At 47.6% G+C, this 20,693-nt stretch overlaps 1 protein-coding gene and 1 long non-coding RNA gene across 6 annotated transcripts in view; one reads left to right on the forward strand and one right to left on the reverse strand.

Annotated features, from left to right (window-relative positions):
• LOC109282396 (uncharacterized) overlaps window positions 1-20,693 on the forward strand; it is a 170,751-nt gene that overhangs the window by 149,657 nt on the left and 401 nt on the right. The window contains exon 3 of the long non-coding RNA XR_009463066.1: window positions 1,595-1,703. This is a non-coding gene — a long non-coding RNA (uncharacterized LOC109282396). The remainder of the gene's footprint in view (window positions 1-1,594; window positions 1,704-20,693) is intronic.
• Window positions 1-20,693, reverse strand: part of RNLS (renalase, FAD dependent amine oxidase) — a 179,420-nt gene that overhangs the window by 50,306 nt on the left and 108,421 nt on the right. For 3 of the 5 annotated variants that reach the window (XM_059729942.1, XM_059729943.1, XM_059729940.1), the window contains exon 5: window positions 17,849-18,025. The exons of 1 other annotated variant lie outside the window; for it this stretch is intronic. In XM_059729942.1, coding sequence (XP_059585925.1) covers window positions 17,849-18,025 — 177 coding nt within the window. The remainder of the gene's footprint in view (window positions 1-17,848; window positions 18,026-20,693) is intronic. One more of the 5 variants, XM_059729941.1, reaches the window with a different exon arrangement.

A 20,693-nucleotide genomic window follows, 5' to 3' on the forward strand; every position in this document is an offset into this window, starting at 1 on the left:
CTTTGGACATCTCTGGTTGAAAGCATTAAAAGGACTGAATGATAATACTTCATCCATGTGCCTTTCAAAAATTCCTGACTTTCCATCCTTTGCTCTAGGAAACTTGGTTGGACTCATCTGAGTTTGATAACTATATTTTGATTAAAGCTTTTAAGTCAAAATAATCTCAAACACACTACACAGTATCCCTATGATGATCCCTACACTATGATTCTGTCTTAGGCTACATGCTCCTGTTCCTTTGGTGTGCTTTGAATTGCTGACCAGACACAACTTGAACAGATTCTAGTTGTAGCTGTCCAGCCCAGCAGAGAATTCTTAGGGCACAAGGGAATTTTCTTTAGGGACAAGGTAAGCAAAGCCAGGTGTTGTGGCATCCTCTATCTTTCCCTGAGTGCTGGAAGAGGAAGTACAGTAAAGCATAGCTTCACTACTGTTATTTTTCAGTAACCTAAGTTTGAGAAGGCTCTCAGATATCCTACTTTATACAAGGACTAACTGGAACAACATTAGAAAGCCACAGGCTTGTCACTCCTCAACAAGCCTGTAGCCACACAGGGGAGAATAAAATCCTTTGGATTTTCAGCTGTGTTTTAAGATCATATTCAGACAGCAATAATTTTCTGCTTAAGTAATGCTTCTGATTTCAAATGGTTCATCAGGTTTTAAAGAAACTGACTATATTGGATCATACAATTGCATTATTCTTAAGTTCTTATTAGTAAGAACTATAGGCAAGGCTGACTATATAAAATAATGAAATTATTCAAAATGTTTAAGGTTCCATTAAATATGGAGGAAAGAGTCAACACCACCAATTTCTGGGAAAACAGAGACTTTGGATGGATAAAAAGAACCATAATCTCTTATGTAGAGCATAAGGTATATCATTTGTTTATTAGTATCTTTCTATTACATGTAAGAGGTAAATACTATATAAAACAAATAAACCTTCAGAAATTTGATCAGACAGGCTGTATAGCTACTGAATTTAGAAAAAAAATGGAGCTTTAAATATGGTAACAACTGGAGATGTTATCAGATGCATCTCAAAGCTTTGGTGCAACTGACTGAAGCCATGGGATACTTCTGGCAAACTTGCTTCTTTCTGCATTGCTTCAAAGCAAAATTCAGGAATGTTCAAAGTTTAATGCTTCTTGAGTGTATGGTACATCATTTAACCAAAAAATGTCAGGTTTTGTTTGACTATCTACTCAGAGACTTTAAAACTTCCATAAAATGTTGGCTTGTTTACTTTTCATTCCATCCAGAAAGAGCACACACCAACTGCTGAAGCTTCCTTAGCCTGATGAAGGGTTTTTGAACCCGAAAGCTTGCTTAATAACTATTCTCCAACCATTTGGGTTGGTCTAATAAAAGATATCAAATTCACCCAAGGAACCTTGTCTGTCATAAAACGTTGGGGTATCTTGCATCCCCTCAGCCTTAGGAGGAAGAGACGGGAGAAGCTGAAATGGCACATTAAAGACAGGAGTGTCGGGTTCAGATGCTGTGCTTTATATGTCTAGGATTGTTTTAAACATAGAAGAGGTTGTTTTTGTGGATACTGACCCCATTTACTCTCTCTTCTCAGTATTGATCAGGTTGGTGCAGAATACTCATGGATAGGAGCAAGGAACTGTCTGTGGCAAGATAAGGATCTGGCTCGGTGTGAAGGAATTAATAGTTAAACTGCTGTTCAGGTGAGCATTGGATAATTTTTGCAGAGGAGAGGCTATGACATCCAGTAACAGCCTTGGAGAAAGTAAAGTTAGAAACCAACTGGATTTTTCCAAATGATTATGCTCCATAAGAGCATGTCAAGCACTTATGCTGAATAGCAATCACCATTCAGTTCTTAATTTAAAGGGATTTACACCAAAAAAAATAGTGCTACAATTGATACCATTGTTCATAGTCTCCACAGAAATGACTGAACATCTTCAGTCTTAGAAGTGGTTGTTCTTGTTTATGACTGTAGTACATTTGTGGGGTAGCTTGTGAGGAAACTTGTGCTACAGCCTGTGCTTGCTATATCTGCTTTGTGGTTTATAGACTTCGCAAAGTCTGGGGATCCAGTAACTTTCAAGAGAACAAAGTTACTTTGAACTTTGAAAAGATCAACAGTGAAATACTAGTTTATAGGGTTAGTAAATGGGAATAATTACTCCCATTTAATAGCCATCAGTGTCCACTTTAAGGAAGTTCACAAAAATTCCAGCTGGGTTAGTTGAACCAGTATTAAAATTGGTAGGAACCTCATTATAGACAGGGGTTGGGAGTAAGACCCATTTTTACCATTGGGTTGGTTAGATTTTCCTTCCAACTGGTTTAATATGGAGGTCAAAATCTATTCTAATCATCAGAGCATTTTCTACACTGTGGCTTCTACTATTTTTAGCACTGGTTCAGCTGAACTGCTAGGAATTCTCTCCAGAATGCAACATTGCCAAAATGTCTCTCTTTTTGGTATTAAAAATGGATTTATAAACCTCAGATTACAACCTTATCTACAAAAGCAACATCTTATTTATAAGGCTACCATAAGAATTTTGTTGTCTTTCACAGAGGAAATCTGCCAAATCCTAGCTTCACAAAACCTAGGGTTAAAAGAGATGTTTATAAACCTAGAGTTAGAAGAGATATTTATAAATAAGGAATAAGATTTTTTCCCTTCCTCCTCTGTACAGTTGGATTGCTAAAATCTAAGGCATAAGAAGCCAAAATCCATTTTAATTCTGGAAAAAGGGGTAAGGATTTTACTTGTTGTTTCCCCAAAACAAGCTATAAAAGTGTATGTGTATGAAATAAAAAACACTTTCTATTTTTTTTAAAGTAAAACAGGCAAATACACACAATTTCCTCCAAATTGGCATATTATGGTATTTGGTAAATGAACAGATAGTTTGTGATTTCTCAAAAAAAAAAAAAAATCTCACGGCTGGCATAGACTCTGATTCCTCAAAGGAATCACTGTAACTTGAAAGGCACAGAAGAACCTGTGTAAGGAGACTATTTGCAGTATTAGATTTCACTGTCCTCATGAATAGTTTCCGACTGAATTCATAATAAGCAGGCAGACTTGGGATGGAATTATAAAGGCAATTCACATACCATAATGTGTACAGAGTCTTTGGTGAGATAACCCTTTAATGTTACGTATTCCTAAAACTGCTTTTCTTGGTACTGAAGGATAAAAGAGTCTATTTTAGGAATTACGGTGAGACTGCAAACATTAAAAATGTATTTTTCTCTTTTAAGCTATATAACCACATAATGCTTAAACAAGAGATGAGAACTTGTTAGATTTTCGTGTGTCATCTATCTTTAGTCCTATAGAATTGAAAGAAGTGCAAAGATTCTGCAGTGTTACAAAAATCGTTTTTTGGAATAATTTATGCGAAAGAATTCCCACTGTTCCACAGACTAGTTATAAATATTGATGGAATTTTTAAAGCAGGCTATCATAAAACTATTTAATATTCATACATACCATGCAGGGAATTCAATATACCCTACATATAGGCTCTTTTCATTCTATGATGTTCAAGCACATTACATCTGCAGGTGCAAGTAACATTAAAAAAGTGGGTCAGATTATCAACTGGGGTAAAAAGCTCTACTAGTCCTGCATGGTCCATGTTAACAAGCAAAGAATGGTAATAATAACAGTAGTTTTACTAGTGATTTTTGTTCTAAAACTATGTCAATCAGCAGACACCAGATGCCAAATTCAGTAACTGATACTATGGTTAAAGTGACAGATGAGAGTATGTATAATGGCTGCATTTCAATACATTTTACAAATGTGGGAGTTGGTCCTGCTCTGTAACGTGAAATCTGTGTCTTCTGAGGCCCAAGCCCAGGTAGAAGCCTTGCTGGTATAAGCTGCCTTGGGGAAGCACAGAATAGGTGCATCTCCTGGATGCAATGGCTTTACACTTCCGTGTCTGGTTGAGCTCACTATGGTTTGTGCTCAATTGCTCCTGACCCACCATTGTGCAACAATGTTTTCCATCTCAGCAGGCCCTATTTGGCTACTCTGGAGAAGTGAACTGAAGTAAGCTGAAAAATGCACGGGGTAATTTATCCAAAACAAAATGAAAAAAAAAAGGAGAGCTTTTTATTCTGTTCCTGGTTCACAGTATTCAAACCGTAACTATTTTTCTCTGTTTTCACATTGCTCACATCCATATGCAACCCAACTGACTTAAACAAAGTTGTTTAAACAACTGTCCCCTGTTCTTTATGAACAGCCGACTGACCCCTTTTCTTTATGAACCTAACTCCAGAAAGGGAGAGAGTAGGACTGTGGAAAACCAAGCAGTGGAAGTTCTCCATTTAGAGAGGGAGGGATCCATAGAGTTTCCTGCAGCCTCTATGGCACAAGAGCAGCTTCAGAATGTTTTCCCTGGATAATTCCTTCTCTGTCCATTCTCTTTGAACATTCCAAACACACATGAAATGAAGGGTTTGCCTGCACCAGACGTGTAAAATATATGGCTCGTGGGAGCGTTTCTGCCCAGTGTGCTGGGTTATTGGATATTGGGTGGCATGGCCTGCCACAGAATGGGGGGCCTTTGGCAGTAAGTTTGGCTCACTGCCACAACCACCCCTAAACCTCACTGTGCCTTCAGACCCTCGTTGCTGCCAGACCCCATCCCCAGACCCACTGCTACCTCTGGACTCCCACCTCTGCCAGATCCCACCTTGTGTCACCTCCGGACTTGCCACTACTGCCACCGGATCTCTTGCCACCTCTGGACCCACCACCACCTTGGTAGGCACCCTTGTGCCCTGGGATGGATCTGCCCTACATTGAATCCCATGGTCCAGATCCAGCCGAAGGCCCCAGGTGGGTTTGACACCCCTGGCCTATGCTGATCCCTTACAGAATAAGCTCTCATAACGTAAAGAAAAGCAGGGACATTTGAGTAATACTACCTAAGGAAATCAGTCTTCTTATACAGACACTGGACTTCTTACTAGGGACATACTTGAGCTTCCCTGCTTAAGTATTGGGGTGTTGACTTTGGGGGAAAAGGTATGCATTATATATGAGAAAATATGGTATATCTGCCTTTGCATAGGCACTATAAACATATGGCTATTTCTGTTAGCTGCACTCTGTACTGGGGAAGACAACTTGGTGTCATGGAACTAAAGCCAGAAGTATTCTCAAACCACCAGATTACTGGAGTTTTATATTGTTTGTCAGTAAGTCCCCATTTGCAGCATATAACTTGGGTAACAAAATCTTATGGCTGTACTTATAGATTTCATAGACATTGGGGGCTGGAAGGGACCTCGTGAGATCATTGAGTCCAGCCCTCCTGCCATTGGCAGGAAGTCTGCGGGGATCAAATGATCCCAGCAAGATAAACATCCAAATGCCTTTTGAATGAGTCCAGAGTAGGTGCTTGTACCACCTCTGTGGGGAGTCTGCTCCAGACCCTGGACACTCGGACTGTAAAGAAGTTTTTCCTTTCAATCTAAATTGGCCTTCTAGGAGTTTGTGGCTGTTGGACCTTGTTACTTCTTGGGAACTCTGGTGAACAACCGTTCTCCCAGATCCTGATGCACTCCCCTTATGTACTTATAGGTTGCCACCAAGTCCACTCTGAGCCTTCTCTTCTCCAGGCTGAAGAGTCCCATGTCCCTCAGCCTCTCCTTGTAAGGTTTGCTCTCTTGGCCTTTGATCGGCTTTTAGTCATATGGGTGGCTCTCCTCTGGACTCTCTCTCGAGCTTATCCACATCCCTCCTGAACTGGGGGGCCCAAAACGACGCAATACTCCAGTTGCGGCTTCACCAAGGCCGAGTAAAGTGGGAGGATGACATCCCTGGTTTTGTTAGAGATGCAGCGATGGATGCATGCCAGGATTTGGTTAGCTTTGCCAGCCACAGCATTGCATTGGTGGCTCATGTTCATCCTGTGATCAATCAAGACCCCCAAGTCTATTTGGTCGTGGTGCTAGCAAGTGTAGCACTGCCAAGCCTATAAGTATGATGCTGGTTGTTCCTCCCAAGGTGGAGCACCCTGCACTTCTCTACGTTAAATGCCATCAGGTTTTGATCTGCCCACCTTGCGAGCGTGTCTCCAGGTTGGCCTGTATCCCAGCCTGTCTTCTAGTGTGGCCGCCTTCCCCCATAGTTTAGTGGTGTCTGCAAACTTTATCAGTCCGCATCTGACACCCGAATTCAGATCATTAATGAACATGTTGAAGAGTAGTGACCCAAGCACTGAGTCTTGAGGGACTGCACTGGTTACCCTGCACCACATTGATTCATTCCCATCAACTAGTACTCATTGGGTCTGTTCCCAGAGCCAGTTCTCCAGACACTGGACCATGAGAGGGCTGAGGCTGCAGTTCCCCAGCTTAACCATGATGACATCATGCGAGACCAAGTCAAAGGCTTTCCTGAAATCCAGGTATACAGCATCAACCTTGTCTCCCTTATCGAGGCAATGAGTCACCTGGTCATAGAAGGTGACAAGGTTGGTCAGGCAAGACCTTCCAGTGACAAAGCCATGTTGGCTGGCATTCAGAAGGTTGCCTTCCATTAACTTGTTGCTGATGGATCCCTTGATGATTTTCTCCAAGATCTTCCCAGGGATGGATGTCAGGTTGATTGGCCTGTAGTTTCCTGGATCTTCCTTCCTTCCTTCCGCTTTGGATGCTTCGGACCAGGCTCGCTTGGAGGTGCATGGGGCGATCCCAAGCGTAAGACTCCCCGGCTTCCTATCTCTTTTCTTTCTTCACTCCCACCTGTCTAAAGGTCTCTAGCCTCTGTTTATTTCGCTTTCTGACTCTTTTCTTGCTTTTTTTGCAGCTTTTTCCCCCACTTTTCTCTCCTCTCTCTTCCCTCCCCCTCTGCTTCCGGTTTCTTTGTCTGTGAGACGCTTCTCGCAGCCTTCTCTTTTACTGTCTCTTTCCCTTTCTTTCTCTCTTTTCTGTCTGCTTGTTACGGGGAGTTACCTTTTCCATTAGCCTACCTTCCAGAGGTGCTCTTAATTACCCTCCATCCCCCCCTCACCCCTTAGTTTTCCTTTTCTTTTTTCTTTTCGCTGTTTTAACCCCCCCCCCCCGCTTCTTCCCCTGCCACTTTTTTCCCCCTCCACCCTCCTCCCCCTTTGCGGGGAGGTCTCTTATCATTTGCCGCTTGAGGGGTGCATTTTTCTCCCCCCCCCGTCTTATTTTGCTCTATCCACGCTTTTCTTTCACCCCCCAAATCCCTCCCTCCCTTTCAGTGGCTTATCTTCACTTTCTGTTTTGGCCGCATTCCCGGGAGCTTGGCCTTGAGCTCCTGTGTTTAAGTTTTCTTTTCGTTCCCTTAGTTTTTTTGCTTTGTAGTTAACCCTGTCCTAGTGAGGAATGGCTGCTCCTACACCTGGCAGCTGGCATGAGGATGTCTCTCGGGACCTCCCGCTGACTCATGGCTTGAGGGTTCATACCCCTCTCCATGTGGGGCTCGAGGTTTGCATGGAGGCTCTAGCTGCACTCCTGGGATGGCGTACCATCCGCTATGTGGGTCGTGTGAACACGGTCCCGATGATTTATTTGAGCACGCCTGCCTTGGATGACAGGGTGTGTGCGGAGGGCCTAGACGTTGCGGGCATCCACTACCCTATCACGTCCCTAGAGACTCAGGCAGTTAGGGTGGTGATCTCTAACATCCCACCACACGTTTCCGATCGGGAGCTGGCCAGGGGACTCGAGGCCTATAGAGTTCCTACGAGTCCTTTTCACCGGCTGCCGACGGCAAGTAAGGACCCTCAGTGGAAGCACGTCCTGTCTTTTCGGAGGCAGGTCTTTATGCTCCTCAAGGAGGGCCCCCAGTCTCTACCTCACTCCCTGAGCCTCACGCTCGAGGGTCGGAGGTATATTATCTATTTGTCTGTGGGAGAGACTACGTGTTTCAAGTGCGGTGGCTCCTCCCACCTGGCTGCTCAGTGCCCTCGGGGCAAGGCGGCCGGACCATCGCCACCTGCGGCAGCGGCGAGAGACGGTGCGTCAACTTCTGGGGCACGCGGCAGGCCCAGGGAGGCAGGGAGCTCTTCCTCCCAGCCTCCTTCCACCCCTATTCCATCTCAGGGGACTGGGGGCTCTGGTGTGAAACCATCGTCCAGTGGAGAGGCTGGTGCTACTACCCAGCCCCCACCGCCACCTCCCCCATCTGTGGCGCCCCCTGCCCTCAGTGCGGGAGCCCCACCGGGTGGGGGGGGCGGGGCGGTCTGGCCCATCCCCAGCACAGGGGCAGCTGCCCACTACCACCAAGAAGAAGGAGGACAAAGAGAGGAAGATGAAGGGGGCCTCTCAGGACACCCCATCCCTGTCAGGACCCTCCTCGGCCAGTGCCAAGGGACCCCCCACTAGAGAGCCTGACCCCACTCCGGCTGCCATACCACCCACCCCGTTGGATGTAGCCATCAGTGGGGCAGACTTGGCGGGGGGGGAGAGGGCTTCAGGGGTCCCTCTCCCCTTGCCTGTCCCCCAGCCTCCGGAGTCGGGCGGCAGCGGGGATGGTGGCGAATGCCTCTTTTCTAGTGGCCTGGCCTCGGGGGTGGCGGGAGAGTCTGCTACCCCCTTGGTCATGCCCCAGCCTGGCAGATTAGATGGAGAAGTTGGCTAGATGGAGGTCCAGCTCACTGAGTCTCGCAAGAGGCGTCGTGAGCGGGATGGCCTCCCCCACCCCAAGAAGACAGGGGATGCCCTCGTGGAGCCGGTCCTTGACTCGGACGACGAGAGGTGGTTGATGTGCCTAGACATCGAGGGTGTCGACGCTGCAGTTGTGGGCGAGCTCCCGCCAGGGGTGCGGACTCGCCGCTCTTCCTTAGGAAACATCCACCCCAAGCTGGCGGAGCCCCCTTGGGTCCCTCCTGACTATGGGGGACTCCTGTCCTTGTTGAAGTTAACTAAGGTGCAGAAGAACGTAGCGGGATGCATCACTCAGTGGTGCGCAGACCCCAAAGTGTTTGTTAAGGCTGCCAGGGCAGCTGCCAAGCTCATGCAGCAGGATCTGGGCACACGCCAGATGGCCTACCGTTTGGAGAAGCTTGCCCAGAGGATGAGAGTTGAGTGGGACCTGGGCGGGTCCCTCGACTAGAGTGGGGCACAGTAGGCCTTCCTTGACCTGTCTTTACTGCCTTGCTCTGCTCTTGGGTGCTCGCTCTTCCACCCGTACTTTGCTTTGCTCTTCCTCTCCCCACACCCACATCCATCGCAACCACAACCACTGGCACCTTCAACATCAACGGCTGTCGAGACTCGGTGAAGCGCGAAGCCGTCCTGGAGTTCCTGCAACAGAAGAGGCTGGCCGTTGCCTTCCTTCAAGAGACACACTCTGACAGGTTCAACCAGGCGGCCTGGCGGGCTGCATGGCGAGGACAGGTGTTCCTGAGCCATGGCACCAACCTTAGTGCTGGGGTCGCGACTCTTTTATCACTGCAGCTGCAGCTTGACGCAGCGGTGCTTGTCCCCGGCCGCCTGCTGACCGTCCGTGTCACCCTCGCACAACACCGCCTGCTGCTCGTCAACGTCTACGCGCCCTCCGATGGCCAGGAGACAGTCATTTTCTTTGAGACCTTAGCTGCCCTCCTGCGTGACGCTAGTGAGGATGATGACCTGCTCCTCCTCGGTGGGGATTCCAACTGCACCACTGCCCCACGGCTCGACCGCACAGGGCCTGAGCCCCATCTGCCCTCCGCTCGCAAGCTGCAATCTGCCCTGGAGGGGGCAGACCTCATGGATGTCTGGCGAGCCCTGCATCCTGATGCGTGCCAGTACACCTGGGCCAGGATGGGTGCCGGTGGTCTCACCATGGCTCGCCTCGACTGCCTTTATGTCACCAGGCACCACCTGCCACTCCTGCACAGCAGCCGCATCGCTCCCTGGGGTCTGTCAGATCATGGCCTAGCCTTCAGTGAACTGAGCCTGCCAGGGAGAGCCTGTGCACGGGCACCTTATTGGTGTTTCAATGTCAGCCTGCTTCAGGACTCCTATTTCCGGGACTGCTTTCCCCACTTTTGGCGAAGGTGGGAGGCTGCGAGACTGAGCCACTCCTCCTGGAAGCTGTGGTGGGACGTGGGCAAGGTACAGATCCGAGCCTTTTGCCAGCAGTACACCCAGCTGGCCGCGAACGAGACGCGCCGACGTATCCGGGAGTTGGAGGAGGATGTGGCGGAGCTCGAGGCTGCTCTGCTGGCCGCTGGCAGCGACGCAGCACTGAGCGAGAGCCTCCGGTTCTGCAGGAAATGTCTGCGCGACTTGGCAGAGAGCGCAGCCCACGGTGAGAGGATCCGCGCCCACTGCCAGGAGCTGGTGGAAACTGACGCCCCGACCTGCTTCTTTTTCAATCTAGAGCGGCGGAGGGCAGCGAGCAAAGTCTTGGATCATCTCAAGACTCCTGAGGGCTGGGTAATTACAGAGCCGGGCAAAATACGCGAACATGCTGTCGCCTTCTATCATGACCTGTTTGCAGCCGAGCTGTTGTGCCCTGAGGCCACGTGGGAACTCCATGAGGGCCTACCATGTCTCGATGCCCTGGAGGCCGGAGAGCTTGAGCGGGACTTGTCCCTGGAAGAGCTGGCGGCCGCCACGGCCAGCCTCACCTCCAGCAAAGCCCCAGGCCTCGATGGGTTGCCTGCCGAGTTTTACAAGACCTTTTGGCCTCTCCTCGGCCCCAGCCTCCTGTGCGTTTTCCAGGAGAGCCTCGCCGACAAGGTCTTGCCGATCAGCTGCCGCCGAGCAGTGCGGCCCTGCTGCTCAAGAAGGGAGACCTCGGCTACATTAAGAACTGGCGGCTGGTCTCCCTGCTGTGCGCGGACTATAAGATTCTGGCCAAAGCGCTGGCCACCTGCCTCCACGCAGTCATGGCCTCTCTCACCGGGCCCGAGCAGAGCTACTGCGTGCCGGGCAGGACCATTCAAGACAACCTGTTCCTGCTGCGTGACCTACTCAAGGCTAGCAAGCTCTTTGGCCTCGACATCGGCCTCATCTCTCTAGACCAGGAGAAGGCCTTTGACCGGGTGGGCCACGCCTATCTCTTCTGGACTCTGGAGGCCTTTGGTTTTGGGCCCCTCTTCACCGGGGCCCTCCGGGTCTTGTACCAAGACATTTCCAGCCTGCTCAAGGTGAACGGTGTGCTTTGTGCTCTGTTCCCCGCACACAGGGGCATTCGTCCAGGGCGTCTGCTGTCGGGCATGCTCTACGCCCTGACCATCGAGCCGCTGCTACACGCACTGCGACGCCGCCTGAGTGGTGTGGCCCTGCCATTGGCCACGGGCCCGTCCGCTGGCCCTCCTCTCCGGCTGTCGGCATATGCGGATGATGTCACCGTCTTCCTCAACACTCAGGAAGACGTGCGGGCCCTGGCAGATTGCCAGCGTGCCTATGAGCGTGCCTCCTCCGCCCGCATCAACTGGGCCAAGAGCGATACTTTGCTGCTTGGCGCATGGACTGGCACGCCCCCCCCCCAGGATTTGCCGGGGGGCCTCACATGGCGCTGCGAGGGCCTCAAGATCTTGGGTGTGTTCCTGGGGCCACCGACCTTCATGGCGTGCAACTGGGACGACCTCGAGGAGGGGGTGGAGGCCCGCCTGCAGCGGTGGCACTGGCGCCTGCCCAGCCTTTCCTACCAGGGGCGCGTCCTTCTCATCAACAACCTGGCGGCAGCGACCTTGTGGCACCGGTGCACCGTGCTCGACCCCCCACCGGATCTACTTGAGAGACTCCAGCGCAACCTGGTAGACTTCTTCTGGGATGGGTGCCACTGGCTCCCGCGAGCCGTCCTTCACCTGCCTGTCGCTGAGGGGGGCTAGGGTCTGGTTGACCTGGCGAGCAGGGTGGTGGCCTTCCGCCTGCAGGCCCTTCAGCGACTGCTTTATAGCGAGGAGCAGCTGCCATGGCAACAACTGGCGTGCCGGTTCCTGCAGAGGGTCGGCGCCCTTGGCTTTGACCGGGAGCTCTTTTTGTTGACACCCACGCTCCTGAACTGGGCGGTGCTTCCGGCCTTTTATCGCAGCATGGTATGAGCCTGGCAGGCCGCCTTCTGCCTCCAGCCTCGAGCCCAGACACTGTGTTTCCTGCAGCTGCTGAGGGAGCCTCTGGTGCACAACTCAGCCCTGTCATGCTCCGTGCCGAGCCTGGCCTCTGCCAGCCTCACAGCCACCCTCATCCAGGCGCGTGTCCTTCGCCTGCACCATCTCCTTGACCCTGCTTGGTCAGCCTGGCTCTTGCCCGAGGCGCTGGCCGCACGGCTGGGCGTGCGCTCCGTCCGCACCATAGGTCATCTCCTGCGTGACATCCATGCCGCCCTCCTGCCGGTGGCGGCGGCCGCCTTGGACGAACATCTCCGGGCGCGCCAGATCCCACGGGCCACAGATGCCGCAAGCGAGGCTTTCCCTTCGCTGCCAGTCACCCCGGCTGTGGCCGCGGAGTTGGCCGGTGGGCCAGGCACTCTGTTGCGGCTCCCCATGCCTCCCGATAGTGACACGGGTTGTCCCTTTGCTTCTCTATCGTGTAGAAGCTTGTATGCCTGGGTGGTTTGTGTCCGCCATGCTCAGGTGCTGGCGGGCCGCCCCAATACACCGTGGCGATGGCGCCTGGGGCCACCGGCCCACCCAGCGTGGCGCACATTGTATAAGCCGCCGACTGCCAAGAAGACTGGTGCCCTCATCAGGCTGCTTTTGTTTATTTTCTCGGGGTGAGATGTTGAAGGTTTTTGTACGTGTACTATGGGACAGGGAAGTGTGGAATTGTTCGTTTCTCGAGGGCTATATATATGGCATGTTATATATAGCATATTAGACATGATGTGTATTACTGCGAAGGTGTTTGTCACGGTGTGATGTTCTGAATGTCCTGGAATGGTTTCTCTTTGGTGTGGTTTGATGGTTTTTTGCTTTCTGTACCTCTTTTGTGAAATAAAGTTGCTAAAAGTCAAAAAGTCAAAAGTCCTTCCTTCCTTTTTTGAAGACTGGGGCCACATCAGTTCTTTTCCAGTCTTCCGACACCTCACCCAAGCGCCATGTGTTCTGAAATATCTTTGCCATAGGGAGTTCTATGATGTCTGCCAGCTCTTTCAAGACTCTTGGGTACATTCCATTCAGGCCTGAGGACTTATGGACATCTGGCCTTTCGAGGTGTTCCCTCACCTGATGAACATCAATTATGGGACCATCTCTCACTCCCTGGAAGTTGTGTGTTCTGTCTAACACTGTGACCCCTTTGGGTGGGTAGAAAACTGATACAAAGTATTTGTTTAGGAGACTGGCCTTTTCTTGGGCATCAGACATCAGCTGCCCCATCTAGTTACTGTGGATGCATGAGAGAAAGTGGGAAAATAAAAGAAAAATTAAGTTTTCTGTTTGTATTTTATGAAGTGCCCTTTTTCTTGCACATATATAGTTACTTTTTATTTAAAATATGTAAATCAGTCTAAGGTTCATTCAGAAATGTTATTATAAAATGTGTGTATGAATGAAAAGAAATTGAAGAAATCTATGTAAAAATGTACAGTAAAAGCTGTGTTAACTGGCGTGAGTGGGGTCAGGGGGGTGCCAGGTACCTAAAAATTCTGGTTATCTGAGGCAGGGGTTTTCAACCTTTTTGAAAACCCCTGCGGGGCAGGGGCAGGGGGGTTGGTGATGACTGCATGTGGAACAGAGGCAGCACAGGGTGGTGGGTGGCATCAGCAATTCCCCTGCCCCCCCCCCTGCAGTGTCAGGCCACTTGGCTAGAAATTCTAGTTAGTAGAGTATTCTGGATAGTAGTATGCCAGTTAACACAGCTTTCACTGTATTTCTATTATGATATTACTAACTTTTAAGTAAACTACACGTTGAGCCCTAGCTATCCATATACTCTTATGCATGCGCATGTGTGCATCCTTGTTCATGAATTCCCTTTAATGTTAGTTATCTGTTTACTTGTTTATTGTATTTTAATATATCTTCAACAAAAAGAGCAAGGGAATGTCTTTCAAACGTTCTGTGCTATATAGGAACACCCACAATCAGAACTATCTCTCCCTATTTCTTGTTAACATGCATTATTCTCCCACTCCACTACTACTTTTCTTGGAACAAAGTTGAACTGTACAAAATTCAAGTAAGTTAACAAGGAACAGTACAGTACAAAAGAGGGCTGGCTGGCTGGCTGTTTATATGTTGCAATGAGGGCTTGTGGGAGGCATTTCATCTGCAACGGCTGGTCCTCATTTTGTTCAAAAACCTAAAAAAAACCCCTAAAGAAAATATTTCGCCTGAGAAAATGAACCTTCCTTAAGAAATTACCATCATACTGTATTAGACATTTCCATCCAAGGTTAAAAGTGTGTGCACTACCTTAAACACATACATTTCGATATTGTTTAGTAAACTTTTAATAATTTACTGAGTATATATAGAATCACAGAGTTGGAAGGAATGGACCTCTATGGTTATCTAGTCTTACCCCCAACTAATGCAACACAATTGGTTATATCAGTTTTTTAAAGACCTTAAATAATGAAAAGATATTGTGTTTTAAGCACTTAATAGTATTTCATTTTGTTACAAAGTACAAGTTAGTTGAATATAGGAATTCTTTACATTTACTCAGGGCTGGATTTTAGAGTAAATGCCTGGCAAGATGATTGAGAAGCTTGTTAAAGGCCATTTTTAACAGTACCTCACTTCTAATTTCTAGGCCCATCTAAGGTGGGTTTTTTAACAAACACACTTTTAAGAGCCCTTGTGTAAGGCACTGAGTCTTGTCTCAAATCTTAGTCACCATTTAGTCTAAGTGTACCAGAGAACTCATAGGATGGCAGGGAGTTTTGCATCACAATACTAGATGTAATAAAAATCTGTATTTTCTTTGCTTCTGGCATAAACATCAATTTCAACCAGCATTACACTGAGTGCATAATTAGCAAAAACAAAACCCGAGCAGGCAATTTTGGTGGGAAAAGGGAGCAAGCTATTTGGAAGAAGTGTACCAAATTCAACCATCACCCAAGACTGGGGGCACATAGTATCCAATCGCAGAAGCACACACATACGCTTTCTTTTGGGACTCTATGCCTGGATGCAGACGTGCAGGCACATGAGGTTTGTGGTGCTGCAGACCTCTTCGCAGTGCCACAAACTGCAAAAGTTGCACATTAAACAGTGCAGAGTGCTGCTACTTTCCAGCCAGCCAGCTGTTCTGCAGTGTGCCTTGAGATGGGGAGCAGGCTTCGTGCCCCCCATCTCAAGGCAAACTGCACCCCAGTCAGCTGATCTGAGGCTGGCTGGGGTTCAGTGTGCCTCAGCACAGAGGCTTCACATGCCTCAGCATGGGGGCTCCACAGTGAGGCCCCTGCGCTGAGGCACATGGAGACTGGGGAGCAGCCAGCCCAAGGCTGCCTGCTCCCCTACCTCTACATTTGTCCCACATTTGTTGTCCCCCCCTCCCCTGAATTTCCAGCTGGTCGGGGCACAGGGTGCCTCAGTGCAGGGGATGGCTAGCCCCTGCCAAGACACCCTATGCACCAGCCAGCCACCCACTGCAGCCACAGGCCAGCAAAGAACACGGGCAGGGGTGTGCACCGTGGCACAAAGTAGCGGCACAAATTAGTGCCGCTACTATTGTGGACCTGGCCTCTGATGCAAAAACAGTAAAATGAATTGTCTTTTATCATCCGCCCCCACCCTTCTCCACTGGGGATCAGGCTATGCCAATGCATGAGTTTGTCACTACAATCTCATGTACTATAAACCTTGGCCTGGCAAGTGAAGCTGAAGCATGCAGCAGCTCACCTAAGCAGCACAGCAAGGCATAAGCACATCAGGCAGGTTCTTCTCACTTTACACTGGATCCTTGTTCAATGCTGGATTTAGGTCAAAGTCCGAATCATGTTTTTTAATGTCCTCACGTAGGTCTTACCTGGATTATTTCAGTGTGGTCTCTGCATTCTGTTAGGGATACCGGAGTTATCATGCCTTGGGTAAAAAAATAAATGAGCAAAGGCAGATAGTTCCCGGCAGCTGGCCCATAGCTGAACTTTTACATTAGAAAGTAGAATGGCTTTTCAGCGTCGCTGAATTACCTCTCCCACAAAATTACAACGTCGCTCTTATATTATCTTTCCCACAACAATAATTTAATGAATGACTAACCTGACTTCCTGAAGATAACAAATAATATGATAGTAAGTAATATATAAAATTGCCTGGCATAATACAACAACAGAAAGAACATATATATCTTCAGTCTTATGACTACTTTATATAATTTTGTTGGTGTTTGGGTACTACAAGTGATGTACACATCTGAAACATGTTTGATGGACAGATGCTGACAGAGTTTAAGTTTGTTACAGAATGATAATTCTTAGTCCAAACTGAACAATAAAGATAGGAGGAGAAACATTTCTGGATTCATAACTTTGAACAGAAAACCAAGATTTATTTCACTTAATATTTTATAATAGTGATAACAATTTGTATTACATAGGGGCCATTTCTGAAAATCTTCACTTAAGTTCAACAGATATCCAAGTAGTTTGAAAATACAGATTTGAGTCCCATTTCACAGCTGAATTAACTACGGCTAACTGACTAGATCAAGATCACTTAAAGTCACTGGAACAAATGAAAATAGAATTACTGGCTGCTTGCAGATGTGGAAAGAAAAACCTGATGCCTTACTTTAAAATCGGTGTGCTCCTGAGGCAAGCCTAGCACACACCCAGAAGAGGCATCATGTTAGTTGGATCTGACTTTCCCAACATCTGTATTGATTGGGTGCTTTAGTGTGGCTTTTCTGGCACTTTTATCTAATGATTGAATCTGTTTTAGACAAAAGCACCAAAAAGTCCCATTGAAGTGCCTGATCTATACAGACACTGTGAAGCTAGGTCGAAGTAATGCACTGATGCTCCTGGTAAAGCATGTTTCCCCCCCATGTCTCAGTGCTTTCTATGCTCTTGCTCTAGCTACACTACATAATGGTTGTTCCCACTATATTTTTTAAAAAACATATGAAGGTTTTAGATGTTTTAAGGGAATTTCATTTTTGTAAGGATTTAATCAATTTAAGTTAGTAGCTCACTTCATTGCAATCCATGAAAAAAAATTGGCTGAATTTTTATTCTTAAAAAGTTTCAGTAATATAAAAATCAGAGTCTGCTCCTCTTTCTATTTCTCAAAAGTTTTAGGGTTGACAAATCTTGCTCATGATTACTTTTTAAATGTCCTGGACTACTGCATTTTCCCATGGGCTTATTGCTACATGTGGTTAATAAAAATACAGTATGTCTCTTTTCATGATCACCTTTAACAGAGAGATGACAAAATTCCTGCAGAACTCTTAAGAAGTACTCTAAAAAGAAGTCTTTTGCAATAGTGCTATACATAGAGTAATCTCAAGGATTTTCCCTGATGGAAAAAATATATTACTTACCACTGAATTAGACTGAGAAGCCTTGTATACTTTATAACATGTTCCAAGCATGCTCAATAGAAAGATCAAGATTTGTAAATTGGATGATGGTAGATAAATTGGCATGTGCATGAATCAGTCTTTAAAAAATAGAGCTCAGGCTGTTTCTTGGAATAGTAACATTTTGATGTCTTAAATACTCTGACACTGTTTTCATAAACGCAGAAATATAAACCATGTGCTGGGTGATGATTTTCTGAAAACTTTCCTGGTTTCATTGTGTATTTTATTGCAGGCCAAATGTGACATTAAATTTTATCCCCTTTGGCTTGCAGTTAAATACTTGCTCTGTTCAGAATAGCAACACTCAATTAAACAGCATTTTTCATGATCTACACCCTCTATTGTTACTGTGTTTAAGGGAAATAATGGGAGCACTGACCTATATTGCGCTTCTTATTATCGATGGATATGAAGCGTATGCAGGGATTATTGGTGATGTATTGTGCAGCCCAGGGGACATCAATCTGTGTACCAGCTTCATAAAAGAGTCCCAGAGCGTAGCGAGATGAGTAGCTCACAGATTCCAGTTGCTGCCTTTGACTTCCATTAATTACTGCTAAAAAAAAAGACAATCACTTTTTTCTCAGAGCATTAAACTTGTGAATACTGTAGTTAAGCCTATTAATTTTCCCTTAAAACAGTACTAGAGTGCCCAAAGTCCATATACCACTTAAAATTTTAATATTTAAATCTAACTGATTGTACTGCCTTTCTGGGATATTTATTAAAGAATTTTAGTGGTACAGTACATAAAATGAGTCTTTGATGTAAAAAAAAAAAGGTTAATACTACTGCATATACGTTTTATTTTTCTCTGGCAGCCACTGACTTCCACATAGTGACACAGATACTGATTCTATTCAGCAAAACAATTAAGAACATGCTTAACTTTAGGCACATACTTAAATCCTACTGACTGAATATTACGTATTATTGACTTCAATGGAATATGTAACTTAATGTAAAGTTAAGCACAAACTTAAAATAATTTGCTGAAAATGTGAGTTAAATGTTATGCAGCATTGGACTGAAGGGTTCAATCCTGTATGAAGGCAGAGGAAGACTTCAGTGAGCACAGTTTAAAACTTAACAGGATACTATTTTATTTTTGATCTATTAGTGAAGCTAGCTGAGAAGAATAAATATTGCCAGGTGGCAGGCCAGCAAGAACATTGGCCCAGATCCTCAAAAAGAATTAGTTCTCAAACTTCCATTTGCTTCAGTAAGAGCTTGATTCCTATATAACTTCATAGACCTGGATGTCCAGCAGGTAGCAAGAAGCAATGGCCTCTACTAGCTGGGGTAAATGAGGTTTTATTGGAAGCATTATCATCAGCTGATGCTTATGACTGCCACTTACAGCTCTGAAGCATGGTCTAACATGACTATTTACACAACCAATAAGAATTTCAAATCCCAAAGCATGGGAATTGCCATGTGCCTGAATTAGACACCAAGGTCAGGTACAGACCTTCAGAAAGCCTGGGAAAGAATTGATGTAAGTTACGTATTTTTCTGTAAGGAGCCTAGGTTAGATCAGTAGCAAACAGTGTACGTGTTCACCCTTGGCGGGGGGGGGGGGGGGGGGGGGGGGGGGAGGGAGAGGGATGCAGGCTGCCTACACTGGCTGAGGCCTACAGGTTGAGGGTGCTCCTGCATGCCTCCCAGCATGTCCCTTGAGCTCTCTAGGCTGCCAGAGACTGACGGCTAAGCTAAGTACCCAGGCCACCCCTGATTGGCTTCTACACATGGGCAAGCATGCCCTCAACCCTCTGCCACATCACCATGGATTCTCCCCTGCACCCAGCCCTAGGCTTCCAAAAAGGACCCAGAGCGAGCACCCCTTCATCCTGAATTACATGTGCCTTTGTGTCCAGGGCCTGCCTGCACCCTGCCATGATGTCCTGCCACCTGTGCCCAAGCAGGGACACCCAGGAGCTGTGTCCTGTCTTGTTTGTCACCCTGCGAGTCTCTTGCTGGATGCTGTGGGCCATCACACACCACCAGCACTGACTGGTGGAAGCTGATTATTTTGAGCACCTGGGACGATGAACAGTAGGTCCAGACCTTCTGCGTGTGCTGGGCCACTTTCATGGGCATTGTTGCCCATATGACCCCCATCCCCACATCACATGCCAGGATGTCAGCATGTGGCCACCCCTCACTCCAGAGAAGTAGGTGGTCATCGCCGTCATTAAGCAGGCCACCTCCAGTATTTACCACTATATACTAACCAGTTCCATGTGGGCAAGACCACGACTGGAGAGGCCATCTGGGAGGTGTGCCTGGTCATCCAGATGTTCTGGCCAACTGCTTCATCTACAACTTGTCAACCTACAGAAGGTGGTCACCGGCTGCTGCCTCATGGGTGCCCGTCCTTTGCCCACTCCAGGGTGACCAGGCATTTGTCAACCACAAAGGTCTACTCCTCCATCAACTGACAGGACATTGTTGACCACCAGAGCTGCTTCACGCACATCTTCACCAGCTGGGCAGGCAGTGCTCACAATGCTCGTATCTTCCGTAACTTCCCGTTCCCCAAGATGATGGAAAGTGGGTGCTATGCTCCTGGGGTCCCCAATTTCATTATTGGTGATGTCACTGTCCCTCCCCATATCATTAGGGAATCTAGTCCTGCCCTGGCTGGTGGAGCCCTATGGGGGCAGCTAGACTGCTGGAAGGAGAATTACTGCCTAAGCAGGTATCGCATTACAATGGAGTGTGCCTTCAGCCACCTCAAGGGGCACTGGCAGACTCTCGGTGCATGGCTCAAGGTGGAAGAGAAGAACCTGTTGCGGCTTATCATCAGTGTGCACATCTTCCACAAAAACTGAGAGACCAGGGGAGAGGTCTTCTGCAAAGCCTGGGCAGGAGAAGCACAGCATGCAGACTGGGCACGGCAGGTCATGCAGATTTGGCACAGGGATCAGGGAGAGAGTGAGCCCCCTGACATTGGGGTGCCAGCCCCACACAGCAACGGGCTGTCTGGATCTGCAAAGTCCTGACTGACTACCTCCTCACTCTTGGGCTAAGTACAGAGAGTCAAAAAGCCTGAGGATGAATCAATTCAATCTTTGCAGGTTAATTAAAACTGCATAGATTGAACCAATAAGCAAGTGAACAGATATTCACTTTTGATTTCACAAATGTAGCTGCATACCTGCTGTAGCTCAGGCCAGGTGGCGGGGGGTGGGGGGGAAAGGGCACTAGAGCATGCCTCCTTG

This window comes from Alligator mississippiensis, chromosome 6, assembly GCF_030867095.1.
Source record: "Alligator mississippiensis isolate rAllMis1 chromosome 6, rAllMis1, whole genome shotgun sequence".
Lineage (NCBI taxonomy): Eukaryota > Metazoa > Chordata > Crocodylia > Alligatoridae > Alligator > Alligator mississippiensis.